Below are 27289 nucleotides of genomic sequence, written 5' to 3'. Positions count from 1 at the left end.
AGTCCCATTTTGCTGTCAGTTCTTACATTCTGTCATTATGATTTTCTGTTCTGTCTACAAAAAGTGCGGTTATACTTCTTATTTTAAACTATATAATTTTGTTTTCATCTTATAATTAAAGATTATGTACGATACTGAAAGTGTTTCATCCGTAGAAGATGACTTAGAAGTTAAAAACTTATTTTTAAATAGTGCAGCTATTAGTGAAGTAGAAACAGACAAACCATTATCACCTATTTTAAAATCGGCTTTGAACAGAAAGTGTTTTGGGAGAAAAAGTCGTAACAGAATACAACTAAGTAAGAAATTCGAAAAAGAAAAATGTACTGAAACGTGTATAGAGAAAGAGATTCAAGAATTCAATGAAAAAAGTTTTACTTTGATTGAAACTGAAAATTTAGTAGAATGTTTGGAGAGACTTGAAGAAATTGAAAAAAATCGAGAAAATGCTTATAAACATTTAGTTAATAGTAAAAGGAGTAATTTATGCTTTAAAAAACCAACATTACCAGCTCCTAAAACCCCAAAAAGACTGAAAACTGCTGTATTCAGTCCTGTACCTCTTCAGGAACCTATACATATTGAACATAATGAAGAACCTTGCGAAAGATTAATACTAACACTACAAACACCAATTGATTTACCAAAGTCATCTAATTTTCAAACAGCTACTGGTAAATATATACATATACACCCAGAAGAAATAGAAAACAACTTGAAAGTATTTGAATGTGATCAGAACAAATACAGTTTTTTGAAAAAATCACAATGTTCTCAAAATATAAACTCAAACATTACAACAACAAATAATTGCATAGTAGGTCAGTATGATGAAATTACATTCTCACAAGCTATTAGTGGTTCTGGAATAACTGATACACAAATTTTATTTGCTATAGATCATACATTAGGTGATCATGTTTTAAAGACAGATGAGTTTAGTGGATTTGCTCCAATAGAAAAAGCTACAGCTGTGGATTTGGCAGCAAAGTTTCAGATTAATTTTAATAAAATTTGTAGAACTAAACACAAAAGACAAATAGATGATCAGGGCCCTAGTAAAAGGTTAAAAATAGACACAGACGCGATTAGTAACAGTTGTAGTTTTACATCAGGTAAGAACTCTAATTTTAATTCAGATGGATTAAGTAAGGCAATGCATACATTTGATCAGAAAGTAGAATTTCCGAATTTTGAACATATGTTGGGACAGAACAATTCTTGTATAATTGATACTAAATTTGGAGGATTTTCAAATGCTGCTGGCAAAAAGATCTTAATATCAACTGATTCTTTAAGTAAAGCAAAATCTTTGTTTGATAATATTGATAGTGAAATTAATACCAACTTCACTTCTGAAACGAGGGTAAACATAAGCTCTGCTTCACAAAAAAACAATACATCAGTGCTAAGCAAAAATGACCAGAAAGCCTGTAGCAGTATAAAAGATAAGTTGAAATACTTTGATAACCTAATAGGAGCAGATGAAGACATAAGTGAAATACTAGATAATAATAAAAATCATTTTGCTTCAGTTTCATCTACAACATTTGGAGGATTTTCAAATGCAGCTGGCAAACAAATTTTGGTATCAGCTGATTCTCTTAGTAAAGTGAAGTCTTTGTTTGATAATATTGATAATGATTTGAATTTCAATGATACTGATTTAAAAGAAACACAAGAAGCAAAAGTTATTGGTGATAAAAAAAGAAAGTTACAAAGATTTAGTAATATTACAAATATTTCTTTACCAAATAGCGACCCCATTGAAGGGCCAAAAATGAATTCAAATTCTTCCTCATCAACATCATTACTTACTAAAAATTATCAAAAGACAAATAATTCTGCAAAACAAGATCTTAAACAGTTTGATCACTTAGTAGAAGATGACCTATCAAAACCTACTAAAAGTGAACTAGATGAAACCACAAGTAAAAATTTGACTATAGGTAATTATAAAAATAGTTTTTCCTCAGTTTCAGTTACAAATAATAATTCCTTTGGTGGGTTTTGCAAAGCTTCCGGCAAAGAGTTAATAGTAACTTCTAATGCTTTGTCCAAAGCAAAAGCTTTATTTGAGGATATAGCTAATGATACAAATCTGAACTTGATAAGGGCAGTAAAACCTTTAAGTGAACAAAATACTGGTCTTGGAAATCGTGATATTAAAAATATTTCGAAAATAGAAAATAATAACATTTATGACAGTAAAATACCTAAAATTAGTGGTGCACAAGAAAACCATCCATTGCAACCAAAACACAATAACCAAAGTATGTCTGAACTTCAGAGTAATAAGGGTAATGCTTCTGTAAAAGATAAACTTAAGTATTTTGATCAACTGATAGGAGATGATTTTGATTTTGTTCCAAAAACTGATTCAAAACTTCCTGATTTAGTCAACAAGCACAGTATTGCTAAACCACCAACTGTAGTTAAACAAAAATTAGAGTTTTTTGATAACTTACTTGGAAAAAATGACCTGTCTTTCAAAAATAATTCATTTTCTAATAGAAATCCACAAAATTTTGTATGTTCCTCTAGTACATCTGGAAAGAGCTTACAACTGTCTGATATTGCTTTAAAGAAGACCAACACCACTTTAGAAGACACTTTGGAAACACAACCTAATTCCAGTTTTAAGACTCCCATAAAAGGTCTTGGTAACTCATCAGCCAAAAAAACTAAAAGGAAGTTGGGGGTCTCATCTTTAAGACAGATTTCCATTCCTGAATCAAAATTGCAGAAGGCAAGATTAATTTTTGATGAAGAATTTACTGGAATATCACCTATCAAGCCCTTACTACAAACCTCCAACACTATTGAGAACTCATGTTCCACTCCTATAAAAAGAGATATTGAAAAACATGAGAGTTTTATGGATTTTCGAGAAACTGTTTCCAAAGAACCAGGTATTACTGAAACAGAACAGTCTGTTATACAAACTGTATTTAATCTTAAAGAAGATTGTCAAGTTACCTTTAATATACCTGAGAATAAAAACTTAAATGAAGTTATCGTGGATTTTAGTGCTGAAGCTAGGAAATTAGAACAAAAGTTAATAGTGCTTAACAAAAGGAAAGAAATTCTGGAATCTTTTAGGAAAGATAAAGCAGATTGTGATAAGAGGTAAGTTATACTTTCTTAGTAACTTTTTGATGCCTTTATTTGTAATGCTTTGATTTTTGTTCTAAGATCAATATTGTGTAATTGATTTAGCCAGTGTTATTTGTGTGTCAGATTCCTGTGAGACTCCAGAATGTGCACAATTGTAAATTACACATATGCAAACTAATATTATGCATATAAATACCTGGGACATGAAATTATGATTGGCAGGGATAACCAGACTCATGAACTGAAGAGAAGAATCGGTTGGGTGGGCAGCATTTGGAAAACTGAGAGAAACTTTTAAAAGGGAGCTGCCCACATGCCTAAAGAGAAAGGTATTTGATCAGTGCGTCCTCCCAGCCTTGACGTACGGAGCAGAAACACTTACCTTAACAAAAGCAGCAGCTACCAAACTGAGAGTCACGCAGAGAAGAATGGAGCGGTCCATGTTAGGAATAACTCTGCGAGACAGAATAACCAACGAAGACATCAGGAGAAAAACCAGAGTGACTAAAATCATCGAGAAGATAGCCAGACTAAAATGGAGATGGGCAGGACACATAGCCAGAATGATAGATGGGCGATGGACAAAGAGGTTATTGGAATGGAGGCCAAGGGAAGACAAGAGAAGCGTCAGTCGACCACCTACAAGATGGACTGACGATTTAAGAAGACTCAATAAAAACTGGATAAGAGCGGCGCAAGATAGACGGGGTTGGAAACATGAGGAAGAGGCCTATGTTCAGCAGTGGACTCTTGGGGCTGGATGATGATTATGCATACTAAAATATCAAATTCCTAGATATTAAAAAATCATCATCATCATCATCTTTGGCTCTACAACCCTGTGTGAGTGTTGGCCTGTTCAAGAATTAGTCTCCATTCCCCCTATCTTCCGCCCTGGCTTTCCAATTTCTGACCCCTAGATTCCTCAAGTCATCTTCAACTTGAGTTTTAAATCTAGATCTTGGCCTGCCTCTCTTCCTGGTTCCTACTGGCTCTTGATATAATATCTGTCTTTGGGGGTCTCCAGTGTCCATTCGTTCAAGGTGTCCTAGCCACCTTAGTCTATTAATTTTAATAGACCAGACGATGTTGCATTTTTCATAGCATTGATACAACTCAAAATTGTAGCGCTTGTGCCATATCCCGCTTTCTTGTACTCCTCCGTATATGTGCCTAAGTATTCTTCTTTCAAAGCTGCCTAACAGTTCTTCTTCTTCTAATTCTAATTCTTCTAATTATGTGTGATGTTAAGAGCTGCTTTAGTCCAAAGTAAGCTTTGTCAAGTAAGTCAAAATTAGATTGATTGTCAGGATTATCATCTGTTTCTTTTGGATTTTAATCTTAGACTTAGTCTCCTCATTGTTAAGTAATTTCCAGTTATGTGAGAAGTAGATTATTTTAGATGTTCTTTAAGTTGCTTAATGCTTTTTGTTATTGTTGATCCTATCCGAAGTACTAAATGGTGTTTCTGTGACGGCTGCTGTTACAGGGGATCCAGGAATTCTTATTGTCACATCAACAATTTCACATGTACCACTTCTGGCATCCCCACAAAACTTTTTTATTGCAGGATGTCAAATTTTCACAAATTTTCATTACCTCCACTGGCTGGCAATGATTTTTGTTTTTTTATTACAATGACAAAAACTTATTAGTTTGACAATAATTTTAATCTTAGGATTAGAGTAGAGATATTTAACTCATGTCGGTTTAAAACAATAAATCATATTTTAATATAACTAAAGCATACATATCCATATTTTGGATATAGGCAAGGCAAGGATAATTATTCGGGTAAACACCCATTTATAAATACCTTACCCAACACAATCATGATTTATCAAAAATCCTCAAAGTAACATGGACTATCAATAGAAGAAAACTTGAGTACTTGAGACAGGAGAAAAATCTGAATGGTTCATATGCAGCATCATAGATCTTTTTCGAGAGTTCTCAACAAATCACATAGCCATGATGATTTTCAAACTTTAATAGACTTTGACTTTGAAGAAGAAATTTTTGGATGGAAGATTTTTCCCATCCTTTTACTGAACAATAAAACTTATTAATATTGTTTTGGGCAAATGAACTAAGGTAACTGTTTATAGTTTTTGATGGTATTTGATGCGTAATCGTTAAGTATTTTTGAATGGGAAATATTTTTAATCATATAAATGTCACTGGAAATTTCAAAAACTTTCAAATTAAGTATTACTTGCCATGTAAAATCATCTTACAAAGTAATAACGGTGCGTATCAGCCGTTTTTAATGATTTGATGAAATTTCATAAAAACGATGTGCCATATTGCACATCGTTTTGGAAAATATCTTTATAAAATCTTTATTTTGGAAAATATGTAGCTACATTTTGTATACGTATATACTAAACACATTACATAGCATACATAGAACCATAATAAGTTCCTATTTTTTTATTTCTAGGCCTAAAGTTGGAATGTTATTAAAATCTAAAAGTCAAAGTAACAGAATATTATTGAGATCTTTTGTGAAAGGACTTCAACCAGGGGGAAATTGTGACAGTAACTTCAATTGCATCACACCTCAAAATGCTGCAGACATTCATTTCAAAGAGTAAGTTTTTAATCAAATAACGTATTATCAACATGATCATTATCATCAGCCTCTTTTAAATTCATTGCTGGACAAATGCCTCATCTGTTTCTATCTCAGCCTTGTGCTGTATGTAACCAGTTTTTGCTAATCTTAGTTTCATATATTGTGGAAGATATGGCCTAAGTTGAGGATCTTTAGGCTTTCTCATTTTTCTTCTTACCTAAAATATAATATTTCTACTCATAGGAGGCTTCTACATTACATGTTTCGATTTTCAAGGTAATAGTTTTCATTAACGTAATTAAGTATCTCATTAAAAGAAATAAAAAGTGAGGAATCATTGATTTTTTGTAGATCATCTGCAGTGATTTTGACAGAAGATGAAGCTACTGTAGTACCAAATATAAATAATCTAATAGGAGTTGCTGAAATAGAAAACGCCTTTAAAGCTATGCCTGGAACAGATCCCAGGTTAATACCAAAAGGTTGGATAAAAAACCATTATAAATGGATCATTTGGAAGTTATCCAGTTATGAAAGAATGTTTCCAGATCAGTTTAAAGGTTCTCTGACTGTTGAGCATGTTATACAGCAATTAAAATATAGGTAAGTTCAATTTTATTTTAATTTTTTATAAAATAGTCAATTTTATGATTGGTGTTCTTATTAGAATTGAATCTTTATTTTTTTTTTGTCTGCTTTACTTGCCGTTCTTCTTTAAGATACAAAATATATCCAAATATATTAATAGTGGTACCTTTTTTTATTTGTCGTAAAGTTAACTGATATGTTATACACTGTCGATATTGTGCCCTTATCGTTGTCATCTAATGGCAAAAACGTATTGAGAATCTAACAGCATAATCTTTAGTTTTTATATCTTTTCATAGACATGATCTTGGCATATATTAACCCTGTATCTGGCAAAGTGTTTCAAAATATATAAAAAATATGAAATTTGATTTATGGTGTCAGTTTGGCACCACAAACGATAAGCAATAAAAATAAAACTCATAAAACTAAAAGAAAGTGGCTTTTGAATTTGTAGCTAAAAAGCTACATCGTCAGTTTGAGGTACAGTCTTTTATAGCTAAGGTGTGGGGTGAGGTAAAAATCAGATTATCAAATATTTTATGTTTATTTAGGATAAAAAATTAACAATCAAACATGTAAAATGAAAGTATGTTAGAAGAATATATGAAATGCTGTCAAAAATATTAGAGCTGAATCATGAGTAACCAAAACGTTTATGCTTCATTGTGAAAAATATAAAAACAATTTTTACTTTTAGTCAAACATAGTCGTATGTCGCATTTACTGCATGCTATAACAGTAGATCCAGATTTACAATATCTACACCTACTCTTGGTGATATGTGTGGGCCAATGATCAGCTGAATCCTGCGTAGTGGCTTTATCTGGTCTCTGTGCAAGAGGAGATTGAATTTTATTTTTAGGCTGCAGGGAAGGTCTACCTCTTTTACTCTCTTTTCCTGTGCGTGAGAGAGAATGTGCTAGCTCTAGTCTAAATACTTTCAAAGGTATAGGTTTTTTTTTCAGAGCAGTGCAGTCATTTTTATAGAGAATCCATGCATTGATGACACATATATCCAATATCCAAGTTAAAATGGGAAAATACCATCTCTTGGATCTATTTGGACTTCTATACAATCCAAGTAAAGAGTTTGCCTAATCAACCCCTCCCATGTGCTTGTTATATTGGGTAATTTGAGAGGGACAGGGTACATTTACTTTTCTTTTCTCAGATTTTCAGAATCTTTGTACATAAGTTAGTGGTTGAATCCCACAAAAAGTACTTGCTAAAAGTACTCCATTTAGTAACAATAATTCCCTTTTCGGTATCAGACTTATACATATATGATCCTCTGCCACGTTTCGTCATTACCTTGTCGCTTTTCATTATACATTACCTGATTCTGTTTTGCCTAATTATTCCCAAACTTAGTATCCCAAATTTTTTCTTTCATTTAAATAAAAAGCTCCAGACCGGAAAACCAGTTGTCGCAAAAAATTACTGAATTTGAGAGATCAGAAATGGTCTTGCTCAAACTTATAACAACGCTAGCACCTACACCAAAAGAAGTTTCTTCTTCGGTAATATAGTACAATAATTCTGGAGTATTGTACAACTCAGAAAATGTGAAAGCTCCTTGGTATGCAATAAAATCGGCAATGTAGCCAGACACGCCAGCTCGAACAAACATTTTGTATCCCCATTTATGAGGCTTATTTTGAATATATTGCCTGAGATTCCCTGAACGAGTACCTTCATATGCAATCATAGTTTCGTCTATGGAATACTGATTTTCAAATTGATGTTTCTGACAATTCAATCTGACTGCATCCAAAAGAGGTCTGATTTTAAAATACCGAGCTTTGGTTTCGTCTGTAACTTGGCTGTTGTCATTGCAGTGTATAAATCTTCTGAGAAGTTGAAATTGTTTTATTGGCATAATATTCGCAATTTGGGATATTCTAGAGAATATCGCCCAATAGTCTTCTACTGCAGGTAAATTTATTACTCCCATCAATAATAAAATGGATAAGAAATCTGTTATTTCACGGGGCGAAGAGTTGATGGATTTTCCTCTTACCTGTGTACTGTACAAATTAGACTGGTACACGATATCTTCAATAACATCAAGCGAAAACAACTTGGTAAAGTACTCCAAAGGCGTAGCTACCTCTCCACTGAAAAATCGATCTGGATCAGAAGCGGAAGTAGTTGTAATATCATCTTCTGTCCAATTGAAATGGGTAGGATCTCTTTTTGCACAACTTCCTCTTCTTCGTTTGCTCCTTCCTTATCAGCTTCTCTATCTTCATCTATTTCTTGTATAACCATATTGTTTGGACCTGTTTCATCATCAGAGTTTTCGAAAATATTTTTTCTTGCAAATAATTTTCTTCCGAATCAGATAAATCGGAAATATCTGAAATATTTGGATCTACCGGAGTTATTGCAAGCGTTTTTTTCTTCCCATAAAAACAGGCAGCCCTGATTGGCTTAAAATTCATAACAAAAAATAATTTTCTTTGTAAAATAAGCAACAAAAAACACTTGCTATAAACTGGCAATGTTGCTTTTTACCTACATAGTTTTTTGAATGCAGATTTTACGGTTATATAGGCCTTTTATTACTGTAAATATTTAAAAACCTAAAGTAATGATCCTTTATATTCAACGTAAAGCCAAAATAGTGTACACAAAAAGGTTTTTACTTTCCTTTATGATGCAATATTTATTCATGTTCAAGCAGCATGTACGCGCACAGCTGTTCACTTTTGACCATATTGAAATAAAATTTCTAAAACCTTGCAATAGATGGTGCTGCCAGCCTTAACACTAATAAAAGACATTGTAGGTTAAAGACTACATTTCTAGATAGGGTATGTAAAGCACTATGCTATTGAAATTATCGTTCAAAGTTGATGTAGCCAAAAAGCTACAGGACCAGATACTGGGTTAAAGTACATATTATCAACAAGCTATTCAGATACTTTGACTTCGAAGGTTTGACAGTAATATTTATAGAACCAATCGACATTACAGGAATATACTGATCCACCAAAGATTTTTTACTTAATTTGATAGCAATTTTCTACAAGTCCATGAGTCTGACAGGAAGAATGTTTGTAACTCTTACAAAAGGTTTTGCTGTTAAAACTCTTGATTGTTTGTGATTGTTAACGTCTTTCATCATCCTTAGACCTCCCTCTCTACAGTAGCCACCAAGTCTGGTCATTAGAATCTTCTCGCTATAGCCGGGTATAGATACGTCACAAGTAGGTAGTAAGTGGACAACATCTTCGTTATCTTTATGAAAGGGAAACTTTTCACCGTTGACCTCGATGATTCAATTTTTACAAGCCACAAGTTTTGTTTAAAAGTCAATCCCTACTATAAACTGGCAGGAAATCTCAGCGATTAATTGATGTTTTTTAAAATTTACTCAACATATCTTTAAGATAAAAAACATGGCTATTCAGAAATATTGTCTGTACCAAATTGCTTCAATTATATGCCTTATTTATTTTGTTTAGATATGATCGCGAAATTGATAAAGTAGAGAGATCTGCTTTGCGAAAGATACTGGAAAGGGATGATGTTCCTCAGAAGAGAATGGTTCTTTGTGTTTCTGGTGTGAAAAAGGTAAGAAATGTTTTTAAACGTCTTTTTATGTTTAACACCTTGTGCCTGTACCATACACACAGAATATGATCCCGTAGGTGGTTCTTTTTTTGCATGAATATATTTATCTATAGTTTTTTTATGTAAAAGTATTTTTGATTATATTTTCGTGGTGATAAGTTGGTTTCACACCGCCAGGAGAAAGGCTACAAATGCAAAGTGGTCACATGAGTTCAATTTGGCATGGAGCTAACCTCTCCATATGAACTACCTTGGGTTCACTTGTAGCTTTACTTGCTTGGCGTTGCATGGCCTAAATGCTCAGGAATTCGTGATTGAGCTTCTTGTAGTATCTGAATTAGATCTGGAATACAAAGAATAATTAGTAATGCAAAATAGGAATCTTAACCTAGAAGTGTTTTTGAAGTAAAAATAAAAAGATATGTTTCCTGTTTCATATTGACCATCAAACGGAAATATTCAGCTCAATAAATATCTGTTATTGCAGGATACATAAAAATTAATTAAAAACTTACTGCGACTTGTGGACTTGTTTGGCTATACCCATTGTAATTGAAGATGACCCATTCTGCACCAAATTAATATTTACTTTTGATTTACCAAGTACAATTTCGTTGACTTATACTGACAGTGACACTAACACTACTGCTCAAAGATACTTTTATTCTTCAAAAAATGCTCAAACAATACTTAAACAATAAAGAAAAACTGTTTTACCGGCTAAAAAGCCGTTTAAGGCGGTACGATTTTGAATTCAACCTGCTTTTCAAGATTTGTTCTTGTCTTGAATTATCTCAATCCTCAAGCATGTATGATTTTTGCTGGTAAAAATCCCCAGTTCGTCAAGATACTCGACGTTGAATCGTTTAATCAGCGTTATTTCTTCGATTCTCCGCCGATCTCAATTAAAAATCAAACAAGACATCATTTAAGCTAACTAAAATAAACGTTTTTAACTTTGTTTATTCTATTGCAAGAGAAGTAAAGTGCTCGTATTAATAGATTTTGAGATGTTTATAAAAAACATTTCTTCGAATATATAATTGCAACAAGCAAATCCAAACTTTATACAGCGTCGAACAAAAGTTACTGCTTTCTGAATCAAATGGAATTTAAAATGCGTGTATTAAAATTTTATACTAAACGGAATTTGAAATACATAATTAAAACTCAATAAGTTTTTGAAGCTTTACAAGGTCTTGCAGTCATGTCCTTCACTTGAATTCTCCCATTGTTTTTATTTCCTTGCTTCTTCTTTTTATCGACAACCATGAATTTGTTTTCACGTTGTACTTCCACATTTTCGTCTTTTGTGATTTCGAAAGTGTCTATTTCATTCTTTGTCCTACTTATTATGGCTGTAGCCTTTTATTAGTACGATGACATAAACGTTCTGTGGAAAACTATTAAAGAACAAATGAACAATGTAACGGAAAAACATCTAAAAGTAACACCTAGAAATAACAAACAGGAATGGATGACAGAAGAGATTTTACAATTAATGAACAAACGAAGAGAATCTAAAGGAAAAAATGACAAGGACGGAGAATACAAAAGACTAAATAGAATAATTCGAAAAAAAATAACCGAAGCAAAAGAGAAATGGCTGGAAACAAAATGCGTGGAAATAGAAGAACTACAACAAAACACGATTTTTTTAATTTACATAAAAAGGTAAAAGAGTTTACATCGACTACCAAGAGAACGACTTTTCACACCATGCTGAACACGGATGGCACACTGCTAGAATCAACGGAAGATAAACTGAAAGAATGGGAAAACTATATTAACATTCTTTTTCACGACATACGAGAAGAACCAAGATTGGAAAATAACAACGAAGGGCCAACAATTCTGAAATCTGAAATCATAAATGCAATTAATCATCTTAAAACAAATAAAAGCCCAGGTCCAGACGGAATATACCCAGAAACGTTAAAATTAATCAACGAAGAAAATATCGAAATATTTGTCCTTTTATTCAATCGCATTTGGCTGGAGTCAATATTCATCCCACTACCAAAAAAGCCAAACCCACAACACTGCAATGAGTTCCGTCTGATAAGCCTTATGAGTCATGCAGCCCAAAAATGCTACGACCAACAGAAAGATATATTTATATGCTTTATAGACTTCGAAAAAGCATTTGATAGAGTAAGACACGACCTACTATTAGAACGTTTGCAAGAAGTCGGTTTAGATGGAAAAGACATCAAATTCTTAAAAAACTTGTACTGGAACCAAAACGCCAGAGTTAGGATCGAAGGTTCCACATCCGCAGACGTAGAAATTAGGAGGGGAGTTAGGGAGGATGTGTTCTGTCGCCTCTGCTGTTTAATCTTTACTCCGAGTTTCTATTTAAAGAAGCATTGGAGGATTCCAAGGATGGAGTCAATGTGAATGGCGTAAATATCAACAGTATCAGATACGCCGATGATATAGTGTTAATTGCGGATTCCGACTTAGGTCTACAACGACTCATCGACAAGACCAACTCGACCTGTGAGCAATTTGGTATGAAAATAAACATTAAAAAAACCAAAGTGATGTCAATCCGAAAAAACCAAAACGTACCTCAACCTTGCACAATAAATGGGCACATTTTAGAACAGGTCAATAGATTTAAGTACCTGGGATGTTGGATCGATAGCAGCCTAAATCCTGATCTAGAAATAAGATCGAGAATAGAACAGGCCAGAAAATCTTTCGAAAAAATAAAAAAACTGCTTTGTGATTCTCGAATAAAACTCGAAATTCGACTACGTTTATCAAAATGCGACGTCTGGTCGACTCTTCTATATGCAGTTGAAACGTGGACCCTTAAAACATCAATCGTAAATAAATTGGAGGCCTTTGAAATGTGGATCTACCGGAGAATACTCAAAATTTCATGGACATCGCATACCTCAAACGAAGAAGTGCTGCATAGAATAGGCAAGGAAAGAGAACTTTTTAACACAGTAAAAGTTAGAAAAACATCATACCTAGGCCACATACTGAGAAATAATAAGTACCAATATGCCCAACTTATAGTGAAAGGAAAAATCGAGGGAAAGAGAGGCCTAGGAAGGAAAAGACTATCGTGGCTCAGAAACATCCGACAATGGACAGGGCTAAATTTTGAACAGCTAATAAGAACAGCTGAAGATAGAGAAGAGGTTAAAATTGCAGTAGCCAATCTCCATTGAGGAGAGGGCACTTTGAGAAGAAGAAGAAGCCTTTTATTATCTTTTATGTTCGTTCGTTTTTTTTTATTTCTTCTTAACTGCGCAGGATCATAATAGTTGATCTTATAGAATTTACTTTTTAGTAGAATTTTCACGCAATACCCATACTCATACAATAGATAACTACAAAAGTCTATAATTTTTTGCAAGAATTTAACTATCTAAAGATATTATCCTATTAACGTTTTCTCTGTTCTTGTCTTTGTTATAATTTTTATTCTTTCAAAGTTTTGTTTATCGGCACCACATAATTAGCTTACATTTAAACACCAAGGCGTGTCTCCTTCGAACTCTCTTTTTATCGAATATAACTATTCATAATAGATGTTGATCTATCAATTAGCCTTATCCATGAAATTGATCGTCTCTCCTGCAGCTGTCCTAACAATAGTTGTTATTGCAATCTGTTTTTGTCGACGACAATTGAAATACATTAAAATTAATTTCCTTTTAGGTAGGATTTAATTCACATGAACTAGAACTTACTGATGGTTGGTATGGAATAAGAACTGTCATCGATGAGCATTTAAATCAACAAATTTTTGCTGGAAAGATCAAAATCGGTACTAAATTGGTTACGTGCGGAGCTGAACTGATGAACTGTGATGGATGCCACCCTTTGGATGTAAGAGATCAAATATTAACAGTGCTGATAGCAAATAATGATATCTGGTATGTTCGTTTAAGGTTACGGATTTAACATTCTTAAAAATATGCTTTAATTGCACACGAAGAACTAAGTGGGATGTAAAATTAGGATATCAGAGATTTCCAGGTCCCTTTTCAGTACCAATTCACAGTGTTCGTCCTGGTGGTGGAGCCATTGGACGTATCGATGTCTATGTTGTCAGAAGTTATCCTTTCAGGTATTTGGATAAGTCTGAAGTTAAATGTGGTAAGTTTTAAACAAATATGTTTCTTTTAAACAAAACCGAAGTTCTCGCTCTAGTTTAAAATTAAATTATTGTTCATGTAAAGTCATCTAAAAAAACGTACACGCCAAAAGATATTTATCCTTTCAGAAATGTTCCACATTAAAAAAATATATATTTTTTATAAGTACAGAACTTGTTAACTGAATATAATTGTAAAAATATTTTTTGTATTAACCTATTAAATTTATTTAGATTAATTTAGATTTTTTCTTTCTTAAATTCTTTAAGCGTTTTTTGTATATTGAAGCTGTCATGATTTTGATGTAGCTCCTAAATTTCTTCAAACTTTGTTATATATATATATATATTGAAATGATTTCAATATGTTAAAAAGGATACAACTTAAATGGATTTTTATATGAGTTTGTTGTTCATGAATTTCATGAAGCCATCACAATGTGGGTTCGACTCTGAAATAAAAGAGAGAAAAAGATTAGTAAATTGTTAAATAAATTAATTTTGACTTACCTGGTATAGTGTTAATAATTTCTGAATAGTATAGTTGCCTAGTGTATAGGTGAATCGTCTAAACCTTAAAAAGAACAAAAAAAAAAAGAAGAATTCTTAAAAAATGTTTAAACATAGAAATTTTAAAAAACGTCAGAAAATAAACTGTCAAGCAAGTCTGTGGGAGCTAAATTAATAGGGGTTTTGTTATATAAGAAATTACAATGATGTGGAGATGAAAAGAATAAATTGTATTAGCATTGTAATAGAATAAGTTTTATATCTGAACATTTTTTTTTTATAAATTCCCAAATTAGATGTGATTAAAGTGATTATGAGAAATTAATGTGGATTGACAAATGTGTCAGAACAGGACAGTTTTATGGTTTAAAAAAAATAGAAGACGAAAAGAAAAAAAGAACGTTGGTTGCTGTTAGCAACGGATAATTTGTTTTTTTGGGGAGGCCGACGAGGATTTTCGACGAAGGGGAGCCCTGAAACTGTGGAATAGGTCGGGAGTTTTTTTTTTAACTCGTCTAATTAGAATTTTAGTTTTTCCACAGTTTCCACAGCAGAGATATCCAGAATTTGTTCCAGAGAGTAAGAGAAACAATTTGACTTATAAATTATTATTGGAGTACAGAAATGTCATTTAAATTGAGAAAATTAAAATTCATGAATTAACATAATTGCGATAGGCCTTAAACAAATAGAAAATATTAATGATCATTAAATTAAAAATAGAATAGTACGTACCTTAACTTCCGAAGAGAGGATTGATATTCCAGTTTCACCGATTATTTTGCGAGTAGTTAGTTTTCTTTAAATAAATCAGAACTGTTTTAAAGTGAGGTTGGATAATAATTTTGGGGATCATTTGAAATTTTGATTATATTTGAATGCAAGTTAAAAGTCAGCGGAATAAAGTGTTCATTTTCTTTTTCTTTATAGTTCATTTAAACACTTTATAAAGTTGCAATATTTATTTAGTTTTTAGGTACTTGTAGAGAGTCTCCACATTTTGTAATAAATTTTTATTGTCACGACACTAAACCACATTAAGATTTATACGATTCCTATTTTTGTAAATTTTTAAAGGCAACCCAAGTTGCAGACGAATTTTATTGTTTGTATTAAATTTGTTCAATATTAATAAATAATGTGCTTCATTTGGGTTAATTTATCAAAAGTCTAAAATAAATTTTGGTTTAATTTCTTTTTGAACTCTACCAGGAGACTACAGAGTCGACGTCACACAGTGACAGATTGCTTAGAACACATAATTGAGCTAGCTGAGGTATATATTAAATTAAACAACGAACCACATATTTTAAAAATTACAACATTTATTATAAATAAAAATAAAATTAATAAAATACAATTTTTTCAATATATATATATATATATATATATATATATATATATATATATATATATATATAAATGTTCTTTCCTCACTCTGATTTTACTTGGTACCTTATTATTAGTACCTATTGTTTATTATTTGTGCCATTATTTGGTTAATTTGAATGAATAGATCTTTTATTTAGTCTAGTTCATACTACATTGACGTATAATTTAATATTATAGTTTGGCGCAATAAGAAAGCCGAAGAACGAAGAGCACAAGCTTGGGAGAATGAGCGATACAAGAAATTAGAATTAATTGAAGAGAATATACGAAATGACTATAGAAGTATTAGTAATCCAGAAAAGTTTAATAAAAATTGTGATATTTCTGGAATAAACTGTCCCATAACTCTTTTGGAAATTATAGAAACCAGTAACGATCCAGAGACGATGGAAGTAAGTGGTCAATTGTTAAATTAATGTTAGAAATTTGGTTCCAATTTTATTTAAGAAATTAATACTAACAACTAACACAACTAACTTAAACACAACACTTTGCTCTAGTTTAACACTAACACTCTACTAAGCTAACTCAAATGGTTACATGTTGATGGAATCGATGTTTGTGACCACCTGTCATCTTCTTGATTATTTTGTGGACTTCTTTCATTTCCAGGCCCCTGTGAAGGCCGATGTTTCTAATGTACCAAGGAGCTAAATTGATGGTTTGGAATCAGTTTTTTCTCTTTAAATATTGGTTTCATCGGTCTAGGCATGATTTTCTCGAACAGCGTCGACATTAATGGTATAAGTGTATTAAGTATAAGTTTAAGTCTGTATGAGGATACTTTATTCGTTGGCTTCCGACGTTTTGGTATCATTATCACTATTTTCCATAAGTTTGGAACATATGTGAACCTAAAGGCAGCATTAATTAGATTGGTCGAATTTACTATGGCTTTACCAGGCAGATTTTTTAGTAGTTTACCAGTAATTAAGTCATCTCCTGGTGCTTTCTTCGGATCTATATTTCCCTTTATGTCATTAAGTAGTCCCTTCGGCGAAGTTGATCTGATTTTTTCTTTGTTTGATTAGAATTTTTCAAAAGTGATTTGTCTTGAGGACTTCTAGTTTTCTGTGATCTCCTTGTATTAATCTTAGTTTTAATACATCCTGATATATTGTTCAGATGTTTTTAATGGTACTGCCAATTCAATCCTGTCTTCAAGCTTTGTCGCATTGACATTTTCCCAATCTGTTAATTTGTTTTTAATGTTAGTCTACTCTCTTTTCTAATGATCATGCTACTCATAGTAAGAATTATGAGTGAATAATCTGAGTTTATATCCGATCCATCATTAATATCTAAATAATTGGCTGAGATATTTTTGATGATAAGGAAATCGAAAGTCAGATATACTTCATCTAATTTACAAACCGTTGCACGTCATCCGCGTCATAGTCCGTGAGGTTACATGATACCAACACGAAATATTTAGGCGGTAGGTGGATTCTTTTTTAGAATCACTTTGCCGAGTACACTGGCATTACAGCCACTATACATATTTTATTATATACGCGTAGAAATAATATTTAAAGATTTCTATTAATGTTAACTTAAAGAAATACACAATAATATGTTTCATTTAATTTGTATAAATGCATTATAAAGCCTTTTTATGAAGAATATTTGTTCGGAACACACTGTAACTGTAATCGAACGGTGATATTTTGGCATACATTGGTAACACTTATTTGACAGTTGAGGTGTTGACTAATGTTAATAAGTAATGAAAAAAGTGTTGTTTTTGTTTAAGTATTCCATTTTACATCTTTATACGACGCATACAAGCTGATCAAATTGTTTTTAACAAGATCATTTTTTAACTTTTGTTTTGTTTCTATTTATTTACATTAACTATTAATTTGCTTTGTTGTATAATCCACTTTTGCAAAAATTGTGACCCATTTGATTTAAAATGGATTCAGGATTTTTTTATACTTTGACAACTATGTCAACTTCGATCTCTGTCAATGATAATGACGTGCAACGGTATTTAAATTAGATGGACTGTACTTTCTTTCTATCTCTCGGCACAGAATAATAAAACAATCAGAATGCCCACTCTGCTTGTAAAGATAAGTATGCGCATCTCGTTCGCGCAGAACTCGCGGGAGTCTGCCATGTTTTAAACGGAACCAGTTCAGTGAAATTTTATCTGGTGTGAATAGAAAAATTAACCCGGTTTAATTGATTTGCGGCAATCATAGACATAATATGCAATATTTTATGTCGTACTTTTAGTTGAAGAATAGATTAAATTATTTCAAATTTACCAAATTATTAATTTCTAAAAATTTTAATTATGGTTCTATCGTAGCTTGTCACAAATTTCTCAATCCGAGTCTGTGTTTCCGTTTAAAATATGGCAATCGCGTGCTGACACACACTTTAAAGGCGGCATCTGAGAGTGGACATTCTGATTGTTATTTATTCTGTGCTCTCAGCATACGTATTGATCTTGTTTTTCATTTCTATTCTTCTGTTCTTTTATATCAGTTATTTGTTTTTAATGGTTATCAAGATTGATCCCACTGACTGCGTTTTGCGTTAAAATTACTACCAATAATATATCTTTTTTAAACTCTTCATATACTCTATTGTTTTAATAGTATTTTTACGTTTACGTTTATTTCAAAGTCCTTTGTTTTAACATACACTGTTTTACGACGCTTGTATGTATTCTGTTTCATATTTTAGCCCCCCATAATGGTGGATGTTTTCTTTTATTTTAACTGCGCTACTTCATTTTACTACTTTATCAGGATGTATAGTGTGATAAGTCCTGTATTCTCTAACCTGTATGTAAAATTATGGCTGCAGTTCCCCAATTTGATATCCCGATTGTTTGTAGGTCTTCCTTACACGCTTCTAGCTACTTTTTTGTGGTCGTTCTCTTCTTTCCTTCTCCTCTCAGCAGCGAGTCCTTTGCTCACCTCTGTCATTCTCAAAATATGGCCTAATCATCTAAAGTGGCGGCCACAACGGCGCACAGCACATCGCACCGCACCTACCCTTGACCAAAGACTCGCTGAAGCAAAGTTACAAGCATTGCTGTAAATGCGCGTGGCCACAACGACGCACCGCTCCTTCCTTTGCACATCGCTGGGTACCAATGCGTCGCCTACGTAAATTGAGCTTAGTATTTTCTGATCTTCGCACTTTACACGGTGATTGTTCTAGGGATGAATAAAGACAAATTAATTAGTTATATGTGAATTTTGGAGTGAAATTTGCTCCGTCAGAAAACCTGCATTTTCAGCGCCCAAAATATTTTTGATGACATGCACCTTTTACACTAATTTGTATTACATTTTTTTTTCAATAAAATGGTTATTTAAAACTTTTTTTAACTTACTGTAATGTTAACATAAGTCATTCTTCAGCTAGTATTTGAATTTAAAACAAGGCTTTCTTCTTCCGATGAAAAGAATGACGACGATATGATTAAAGAAAACAGAATAAATGTGCGGTGCATGGTGCGTCAATACAGCCACTAATGTGCAAAGCAAAGGCTAATCTAGGTGCGGGGTATTGTGCTGTGCGTTATACTATGCGATGTGCGGTGCGCCGTTGTGGCCGACACCTTAGTCTCTTTGTCCTGTAGATCTGGCTAATTTCTCGTACAGCTCTTCGATCTTTGCATTTGTTCGTCTCCTCCAAACGTCTTCAAAGTATTTTACTCCCCCGAATATATTTCTTAAAACACTCCATTCCCAGATATTCAGCAGATTTTCTTGATTTTTGTTCATACTCCATGTTTTGCTTCCGTACAGCACCGTGGATTGGATCACTGTTCGGTATAGTCTCAATTTTGCCTTTCTGAAGATGTTTTTAGCGCTTATTGTTTGTGTGGAGCTCCGACCATCTTCCTTCCTCTAGAAATCCGCTTCTCAATTCCTTGGCTTTCTTCCCCTTTACTTGTTAGGATTACTCTTAAATACTCAAACTCCGTCACCTTTTTGAAGCAATACTCTTTACTATCGTTGTTTGTGGTAGTATTCAGTTGTATATCTTCAGTCTGTCCCATTTCCATACGCTTTGTTTTTTGCTCATTAATAATCAGTTCATACTGTTTAGCCTTCGCTTCAAAAAGTTTGAAAATCCTCAACAGTTCCCCTTTAGTTCTTGCCATTAACACTATATCGTCCGCAAAGGCCAGGACCTGGCTTGTGTTGTCATAAATCAAACTTTTCGTTCGTATTCCACTCTCTCTCATTATTACCTCCAGCAAGAAATTGGAGAGTATTGTGGACAGCGCTCTCCCTGCTTTAGTCTTTTTTTTACTTCAAAATTTCCTGTTAGGCTTCCTTCTATCCTTACTCTATTGTCAGTCATCATTAAGGTCTTTTTTACTAGTCTGATCATCTGTTCTGGAAATCCGAGTACTCTTAGGGTATGGTACAGATGCCTTCCTATCACAGAATCGTAAGCTTGTTTGAAATCGATAAAGAGGAGGTTTAGCTTTAACTGTTACTCGTACGTACTGCTCTGAATCATTTTTAACACGAATATTTGATCTAGGAAAGATCTGCCTTGTTGGATCCTCCCTGTTATTCACCAACCTTCTCGTTTAAGTGCCTTTCCAGTCTACTTCTTATGACTCTGGCGAGTACCTTATATGTTACATTCAGAAGGACCTCTCTCCATACTTTCGGCATTTCCTCTCGCTTTCAGATTTTCGTCAGCAGGCTACATATCCGCGTTATAAGTGCTTCTCCCGCATGCTTGATTAGTTCTGCAGAAATACCATTGCTGCCTGCACTTTTATTATTTTTCATGCTATATATGATTCCTCTTATTTCTTTCACGGTGGGAGTCTTCATTGTTTCCGCCCTGTCGTTGACTTCCCCTACAATTTCCACTTGCTCCTCATCATTTCCATCGGGTTCTTCATTAAGCAGCTCTCTGAAATGCTCTTACAATCTATCTAGCTTCCCCTGCTTACCTCCTATTAGATGTCCTTCTTTACTTATTCCTCTTTACTTTTCTTACGTCTCCTGGTAGAAGTTTCTCACATTTTTATTAATGTAACGTTCTTCGATCTCTTAGAACTTTTTATCCATATGCTCCCTTTTCTTCCTCCTACACACTTCTCTCTGCTTCATTTTTGTCACTTGGTTTGTCCATATATTTTAGTCTTGCCTCGTTTCGTTTGGTAAGGTTTTTCTTGTAATCTGCATCAACCCATTATTTTTCTCCCCTTCGTTACTTGACCTAACCGCTTTTGAGCTGCTTCCTGCATAGCTTCTTCTATTCTATTATTCCTCACTCCATTTCTGCCCCTCTTCTAACATCTGTTATTAATTTTGCGTACTTGCTTTCCACTACGACGTGGTCGATTTGGTCGCGTGTTCTACCATCTGGAGCGATCCAAGTTTCTTTGTGGATTTTCTTGTGATCGAAGTACGTACTCATAATTTTCAAACTGTTCACTTGCGCAAAGCCTACCAACAACTTCCCATTCTCTTTGCTTTCGTCATGTTTGCTTTTACCTCTCTAGTTTTTTGGTACATCTCTTTATTCCTCACCTTGGCATTTAAATCACCTATTACAATTTTAATATCATATTTTGGAATTTGGTTATGTATAATTGGAATATAATATAATTGGAATTTGATTATGTATAAGTTCAATCTTACAATAGATTTCCCGTTTTAAATGATGGTCTTTATTTTTTGAAGAAGAATGCACATTTATTAAACTTAATTTTCTAGTTTTCTCTGTTAGTCTCAGCCTACAAATCCGTTCTTTATATTTGCACCAACTCCACTATTGCACTTTGTAACCGATCACTTATTATAAAACCCGCTCCCAACATTCGGTTTTCCTCACCACTACTAAAAAAGCTGTAGTTGTCTATCATTAGTACACCAGTTCCCTTTTGTTTCGTTTCTTGCATTACCAGAATATTTACTTTGTATTGTTTCATCACTGACACATAAGTTTTACGGCGCTTGCTTCGTAAGTACTTTTCATATTCCATTAACCTATCCGGATTGTACTTAGTTGACATTTATTTTTGCTTATTTTCCTTGTTTCCCCTATTTATAATTTTTTTCTCCAGTCTGATTTTCTGCTCTTAATTCTTTTAACTTTTCTGCATAAACCCTTTGCTATCTTTTAATATCCTTCACGTCTAAGGCCAACTGTGTTAGTATCTTCATCATCTCGTCTTTCCTTTCGACTCCACTTTCCTTTATTGGTTTTCTATCTACCTTTCTACTTCTCTTAATGACCACCTTCTCATCATCATCTCCTCTTCGCATTCTTTTGCCCTCATCCGTCAGTTCGTCGGACAACATGTTTACATTTGCTCCACTCTCCCCCGGTATTCAGGCATTTCTCGAAGATAGCTTTTTAGAGTTAGGTTAGAGTAGAAGTAGAAGTTAATGTTTTTTCCGCTTCAACTGCTCCGAGAAAAAACTCTTATCCATCTTATTACTTAATTAGCATTGGTGCTCACTTCCTCTAACTACCTCTTCCGTGGTCTTCCCAATGGACGACGCGACGACCCACTAACCATAGGTTTCTGCTATTATCCATTCTTATAAGATGATCTGTCTAGCGAAATCTTTGTATTTTTGCATAATTTGCTATAGTGGAACCTTTATAATACTGATATTCCTCATGGTTGAACCTTATTCTCCACACACACCTTCTACTTATTCAGCTATTTTTGACGGTAAAGATTTAAGAATTGCAACTTTTTTGAGATGATCTTAATACACCTTAATAAATTGGTATTCTTTATCTGTCAGACACTAAAAGTCAATCAGATCTACCTAACAACGTTAATAAAATTCGGAAAATATCGTAGGTTTCACAGCAATGGCTTTTTTAATGCCTTTCTGTTTTTTCTGGCAAGGTTCCACGAAGGTGAGTTGACAGTTATAGAAAGTTTAAATATGCATCTTAGTTTTTCTAGAAATGTGTTTCGATCTAAGGATGTTTGATATTGGATAAATATGTACCAATTTTTGTCAAAATATTTGAAAAAAATAAAACTTTGCTTTTAATTCAAATAATTTTATGTAATAATTTTAATCATTGATACTTTTTAGGCGAAGTTAAGTTCTTCCCAAAAATCATCCTTACTAAACTACAAACAAAACCTCCTTCAACAAAAACAACAGGAAATGGCTGCAAAGCTGAAAAACAGTGCGGAAAAACTTAAAATGTCCAAACGTGATGTTGTTGCCGTAATGAAATTGTTAGTGGTTGATCAAAAAGGAAGTCCTACGAAGACGTACAACTTCTATGTGTGGAATGCAACTGATAACCATTTGCAGCTGCTCAAGGAGGAGTCTTGTTTGGCCGTTTTCAACGTATATCCCAAGTAAGTAATATGGTAATTAAATATTTTAAATTTAAACTACTACATATATATATATATATATATATATATATATATATATATATATATATATATATATATATATATATATATATTATTTGTTATTTTTAGAATAACCGGTGATCTTAACTCTGGAGTAAAAACGACATTTGAGTCTAAACCGAACACAAAATATGGAAATGACCTATTCAAAAGAAAATTATTAACAATCGAGGATCTGCTTAGTTGGAATTTTTCATCGCATTTTAACGAATTTGATACGGTGGGAATTGTTGTCCAATTATTTGTCGAAAACGCTACGCAAGAAATATGGCTCTGTGATATATTGGCAAGGTAATCTTTACTTATATCAAAATTTACTTACTATAAGCTATTTGCAAAGGATGTAAATGAACTTAAAACTATTTTCTCCCTCCTTCATGTAAATATATATATATATATATATATATATATATATATATATATATATATATATATATATATATATATATATATATATATATATATATATATATATATAAAAGTACTTGTGACTCGTTTGGAACAAATATATAACTGTTTTGGATGGGTTGGAGTCAATAAAAGGGCTATTGGTTAACTATTTTTTTATTCTCGAGCTTTCAATTGTGTTTACAATTATTATCAAGAGCTAAAAAAGACAAAATACTTACAAGGTTGAACTAAAAAGAAAAAACAATTTTTGTTAACTTACCAAATAAAAATTAGTTTAGTAAGTAAAAATTACTGCTAATACATCTTCAAAATATTTAATATAAAAATGCTTTAATCCAATAAATGTTTCTCCGAAAATTTTTATAATTTTGAAAACATTTTTTTAATACAAAAATAATTTAAACGAAAATTTACTTTTGACAATATAATTGTCAAAAATAAAAATTTTATGTTGGCATTTATGACATTGAGGCTATTTGTAATTGGTTGCTATTTGAACTTATTTATAAATTCAATTATTTATATATATATATATATATATATATATATATATATATATATATATATATATCGCTTTTATATCCTTATCGACTCCTCTATATTTTAATTTCAGTCTGTCTTTCTTTCTCTTTCCTATGGTGTCCAGTTTATTACTTTTTTGACATTCGGCTGTCATTTTGTTGTAATTATCTCGTTTGTTACTCTGTCGAATTTTGATTTACTGACCGTTCTCCTCCAATAAGCCATTTCTGTTGCATCTAAGGTCCAGTGTTTTATTCGTTGTGGTTAGTCTTTTAAAAGTATATTTTGCCGTTTTCCACCCATATACGTGTATTCTGTTTTTTATGTTTACTAAAAATGTTGTATTTCAAAAATTGTAACTGTAAAACATTTTTTTTTATTTCAGATTATTACTAATAAAAATCTCCGAGGGACCAAGTACATGTCTCTTAGTAGATGGTTTAAAAAGAGGTCAACTCATTTCTGTATGCAATTTGACGTATCGAGGAACGTCCAATGAAATATTGGTTAGTAAAGCTTCTGCTAATCAGTTCACGATTTTTTCCTCTTATCCAAAATACAAGCACCTTCAGAATGGATTAGATGATCTCAAAAATAAGTTACCTAAGGTATGTATATACAGCGTTGGAACCTCAAAGAATGAACATAAAACAGATACATCTTGCATCGAGCAAACATTCAATACGTCTCTCTACCACAGTTTATAGATCGAGAAATAGACCAGAGTCAATCTAGCTGTACTAATTTCTCTATTATAGTTTAGAGATCCAAAGCTAGACTAGCCGGTACGTACCACCGTATAATTTAACTCCGTATATGCCGTATTACCAACTCAACGGCTGACCATCGATCTTACACTTCAACCTACTCATAGCTATACTCTGTCCCACTCATGTCAAATATTCGATCCCACTATTGTCAAATATTCTAGCCAATTGGACCCTCTAACAAACTTGCCATTCTGAAATTATATTTTTTTAATCATAAATTTTACTCTGTCCAATTCTGCACTTTCCTAAGTATACTTTCTTGAAATTAACAAAACTCAATTTTGAAAACATCTTACTCAGTTTTAGAACTGATAAAATCGTCTAGTTTACTCATTTCCTATTTTATTGAATACCTACTAAATGAAAAAATATTACCATTACAAAATGAACCAAAAATATGTTTTTACAAAAAAGTGAAAGCCACATTATCCTTCAACCATATCCTTTACTAAAGATATTTTTTATTAGACATTTCTAAAGATATTTTACATAGGTGTTACAGGTACTTCTCGATTACATACTCAAAATTATCTATCAGTTTTCCGTCTAGCGATGGAACGATGCCTGTTATAGTATCGTTTCCTCTCGTAGCAGTGTTGCCAATATAAAATAAGCTCGGTCTATCTGAAAGATGTCCTGTCGCATATTAAATAGTACATGTTCAATTCTTCTTCTGACAGTGTATATAATGTGTTATGCAATTAAAATAAAAAGCTTTTTTTTTCAGAAAATAGATGATTTGTTAAAGGACTGTGATAATAGAATAGATAAGTTTAAGCATCGAAACTCTACAAGTATATTCGATGAAAGTGATGAAGATATTACTTTAACTTCATCGAAGATTACCAGTACCGATGTGGCCTTATCATTGATAGATTTTGATAAGTTTACATAAAATCAATTATAAGATTTTTATCGTTTGTTTTTTTTTCTGTTTGTATATTAAGTCTAAATAAATTAATTATTATTTTTCATATAAAGAGTTGTAATAAACGTTATAAAAATATATTGTTTTTTTAAGTCACCTAAAAAATGTTGTTATCTTACCCCAGGAACTTACTTAATCGTAAGACTTTCTGCCAAACCCTATCCTTTCACTAAACTCCTTTCTAAGACTGCTAGTCGACCCAGAGGATTACTTAACTCTGTCCATCGGCGACCTGTAATCCTGAGGCCCAGGATTACCCAGGGCTAATGTCGCCTTCAGATTCTCTCTTCTCAACACTTGGATTTAGAGAGTTCTTCACCCTTAACAACTGTGTACTCCATTTTTTCTTCAAGAAAGTCGTTTCTACTGCGAAAGATCTATTTTGCAGAACATATCAATACAAGAAAATGTTCATAAGGCGACTTCTTTTATATCATGGAATACAGTTTCATTGATGAGTTTTATTTTCATTTTCGCACTCTTTTTACTCGGGTAATTCGAAGGGAGAACCATTGTCTTAATTCGCATTAAAGCAGTTTTGTAACATACACTACCAAAAATTTTATGGGAGAAAGTAGCTCTTCCACTTTTCGATCGAAAAAATCGGCAACACACGTGAAATATTGCTATTAGGAGATTTAAATAGCAGAACTCATCGTAAAATGGATAGCAAAACCGTAGGTCTGCATGGAGCAGACCACCTTAACGACAACGAGAGAAGACTAATCGGCATCTATGAATATAATGACCTCAAGATAACCAACGGTTTCTTTCAACACAAGAACATACCTAAATATTCGTGGGCTTAACCAACTCGAAATCTGAAATCTATAATAGATTACCTAGAAATCAAATAAACCTAAAAAATAAAGATGAATGATGTAAAACTGATGAAAGGAACAATAAGTGATTCAGATCATTATTTAGTAAGAGCAAAAGTATTCGTTCTATATCTTCTTCTCTTTTTATATAGACATGACTCTGTCTGTTTTTCATTGTGCCTCCAGTAAGTTGTCATTCCATTGTTTTCGTGGTCTTCCTATTGGAGAACCGTCCTATTTGTTGTCATCCGGCTTATATGATAGTTCCATTTTACTCTTCTATTTCTTACCCACTGCTTGATATTCTCCACCTTGCATCTACGTCGTCGTATATCTGTACTTATAGATCTGTCCCATAGTGTTTTAGCATCAATTTTCTTAAGTGTTGTCATCTCTGCTGTTTTTAACTGCATTTTTGTCCTCTGTCAGGTCGTGTTTCTGCTTTAAAACCCATCACTTGTTCTATTGTCTGACCTTCCAGCTTCAATTTACATCTTAGTAAATCTGCTGTTATAATCACACATTTTGTTTTTTTTTTTAGGAAAATTAGCATG

The 27289-nt window shown here is 32.8% G+C and overlaps 1 protein-coding gene across 1 annotated transcript; it reads left to right on the top strand.

Annotated features, from left to right (window-relative positions):
* The first annotated feature begins 43 nt into the window (after positions 1-43).
* LOC140450331 (uncharacterized) lies at positions 44-25990 on the top strand. The gene is made up of 11 exons (XM_072543912.1): positions 44-3129; positions 5561-5710; positions 6047-6298; positions 9757-9865; positions 13547-13717; positions 13780-13987; positions 16065-16279; positions 22949-23223; positions 23353-23574; positions 24602-24824; positions 25714-25990. The coding sequence occupies exons 1-11, from the start codon at positions 125-127 to the stop codon at positions 25879-25881; spliced, it is 4998 nt and encodes a 1665-aa protein (XP_072400013.1). The 5' UTR covers positions 44-124; the 3' UTR covers positions 25882-25990.
* The last annotated feature ends 1299 nt before the right edge of the window (positions 25991-27289 follow it).

The sequence above is a fragment of the Diabrotica undecimpunctata genome, chromosome 9, assembly GCF_040954645.1.
Source record: "Diabrotica undecimpunctata isolate CICGRU chromosome 9, icDiaUnde3, whole genome shotgun sequence".
In the NCBI taxonomy this organism is placed as follows: Eukaryota; Metazoa; Arthropoda; class Insecta; order Coleoptera; family Chrysomelidae; genus Diabrotica; species Diabrotica undecimpunctata.
Note: the sequence above shows the minus strand (reverse complement) of the source record. Positions and strands in the feature narration are given on the sequence as shown.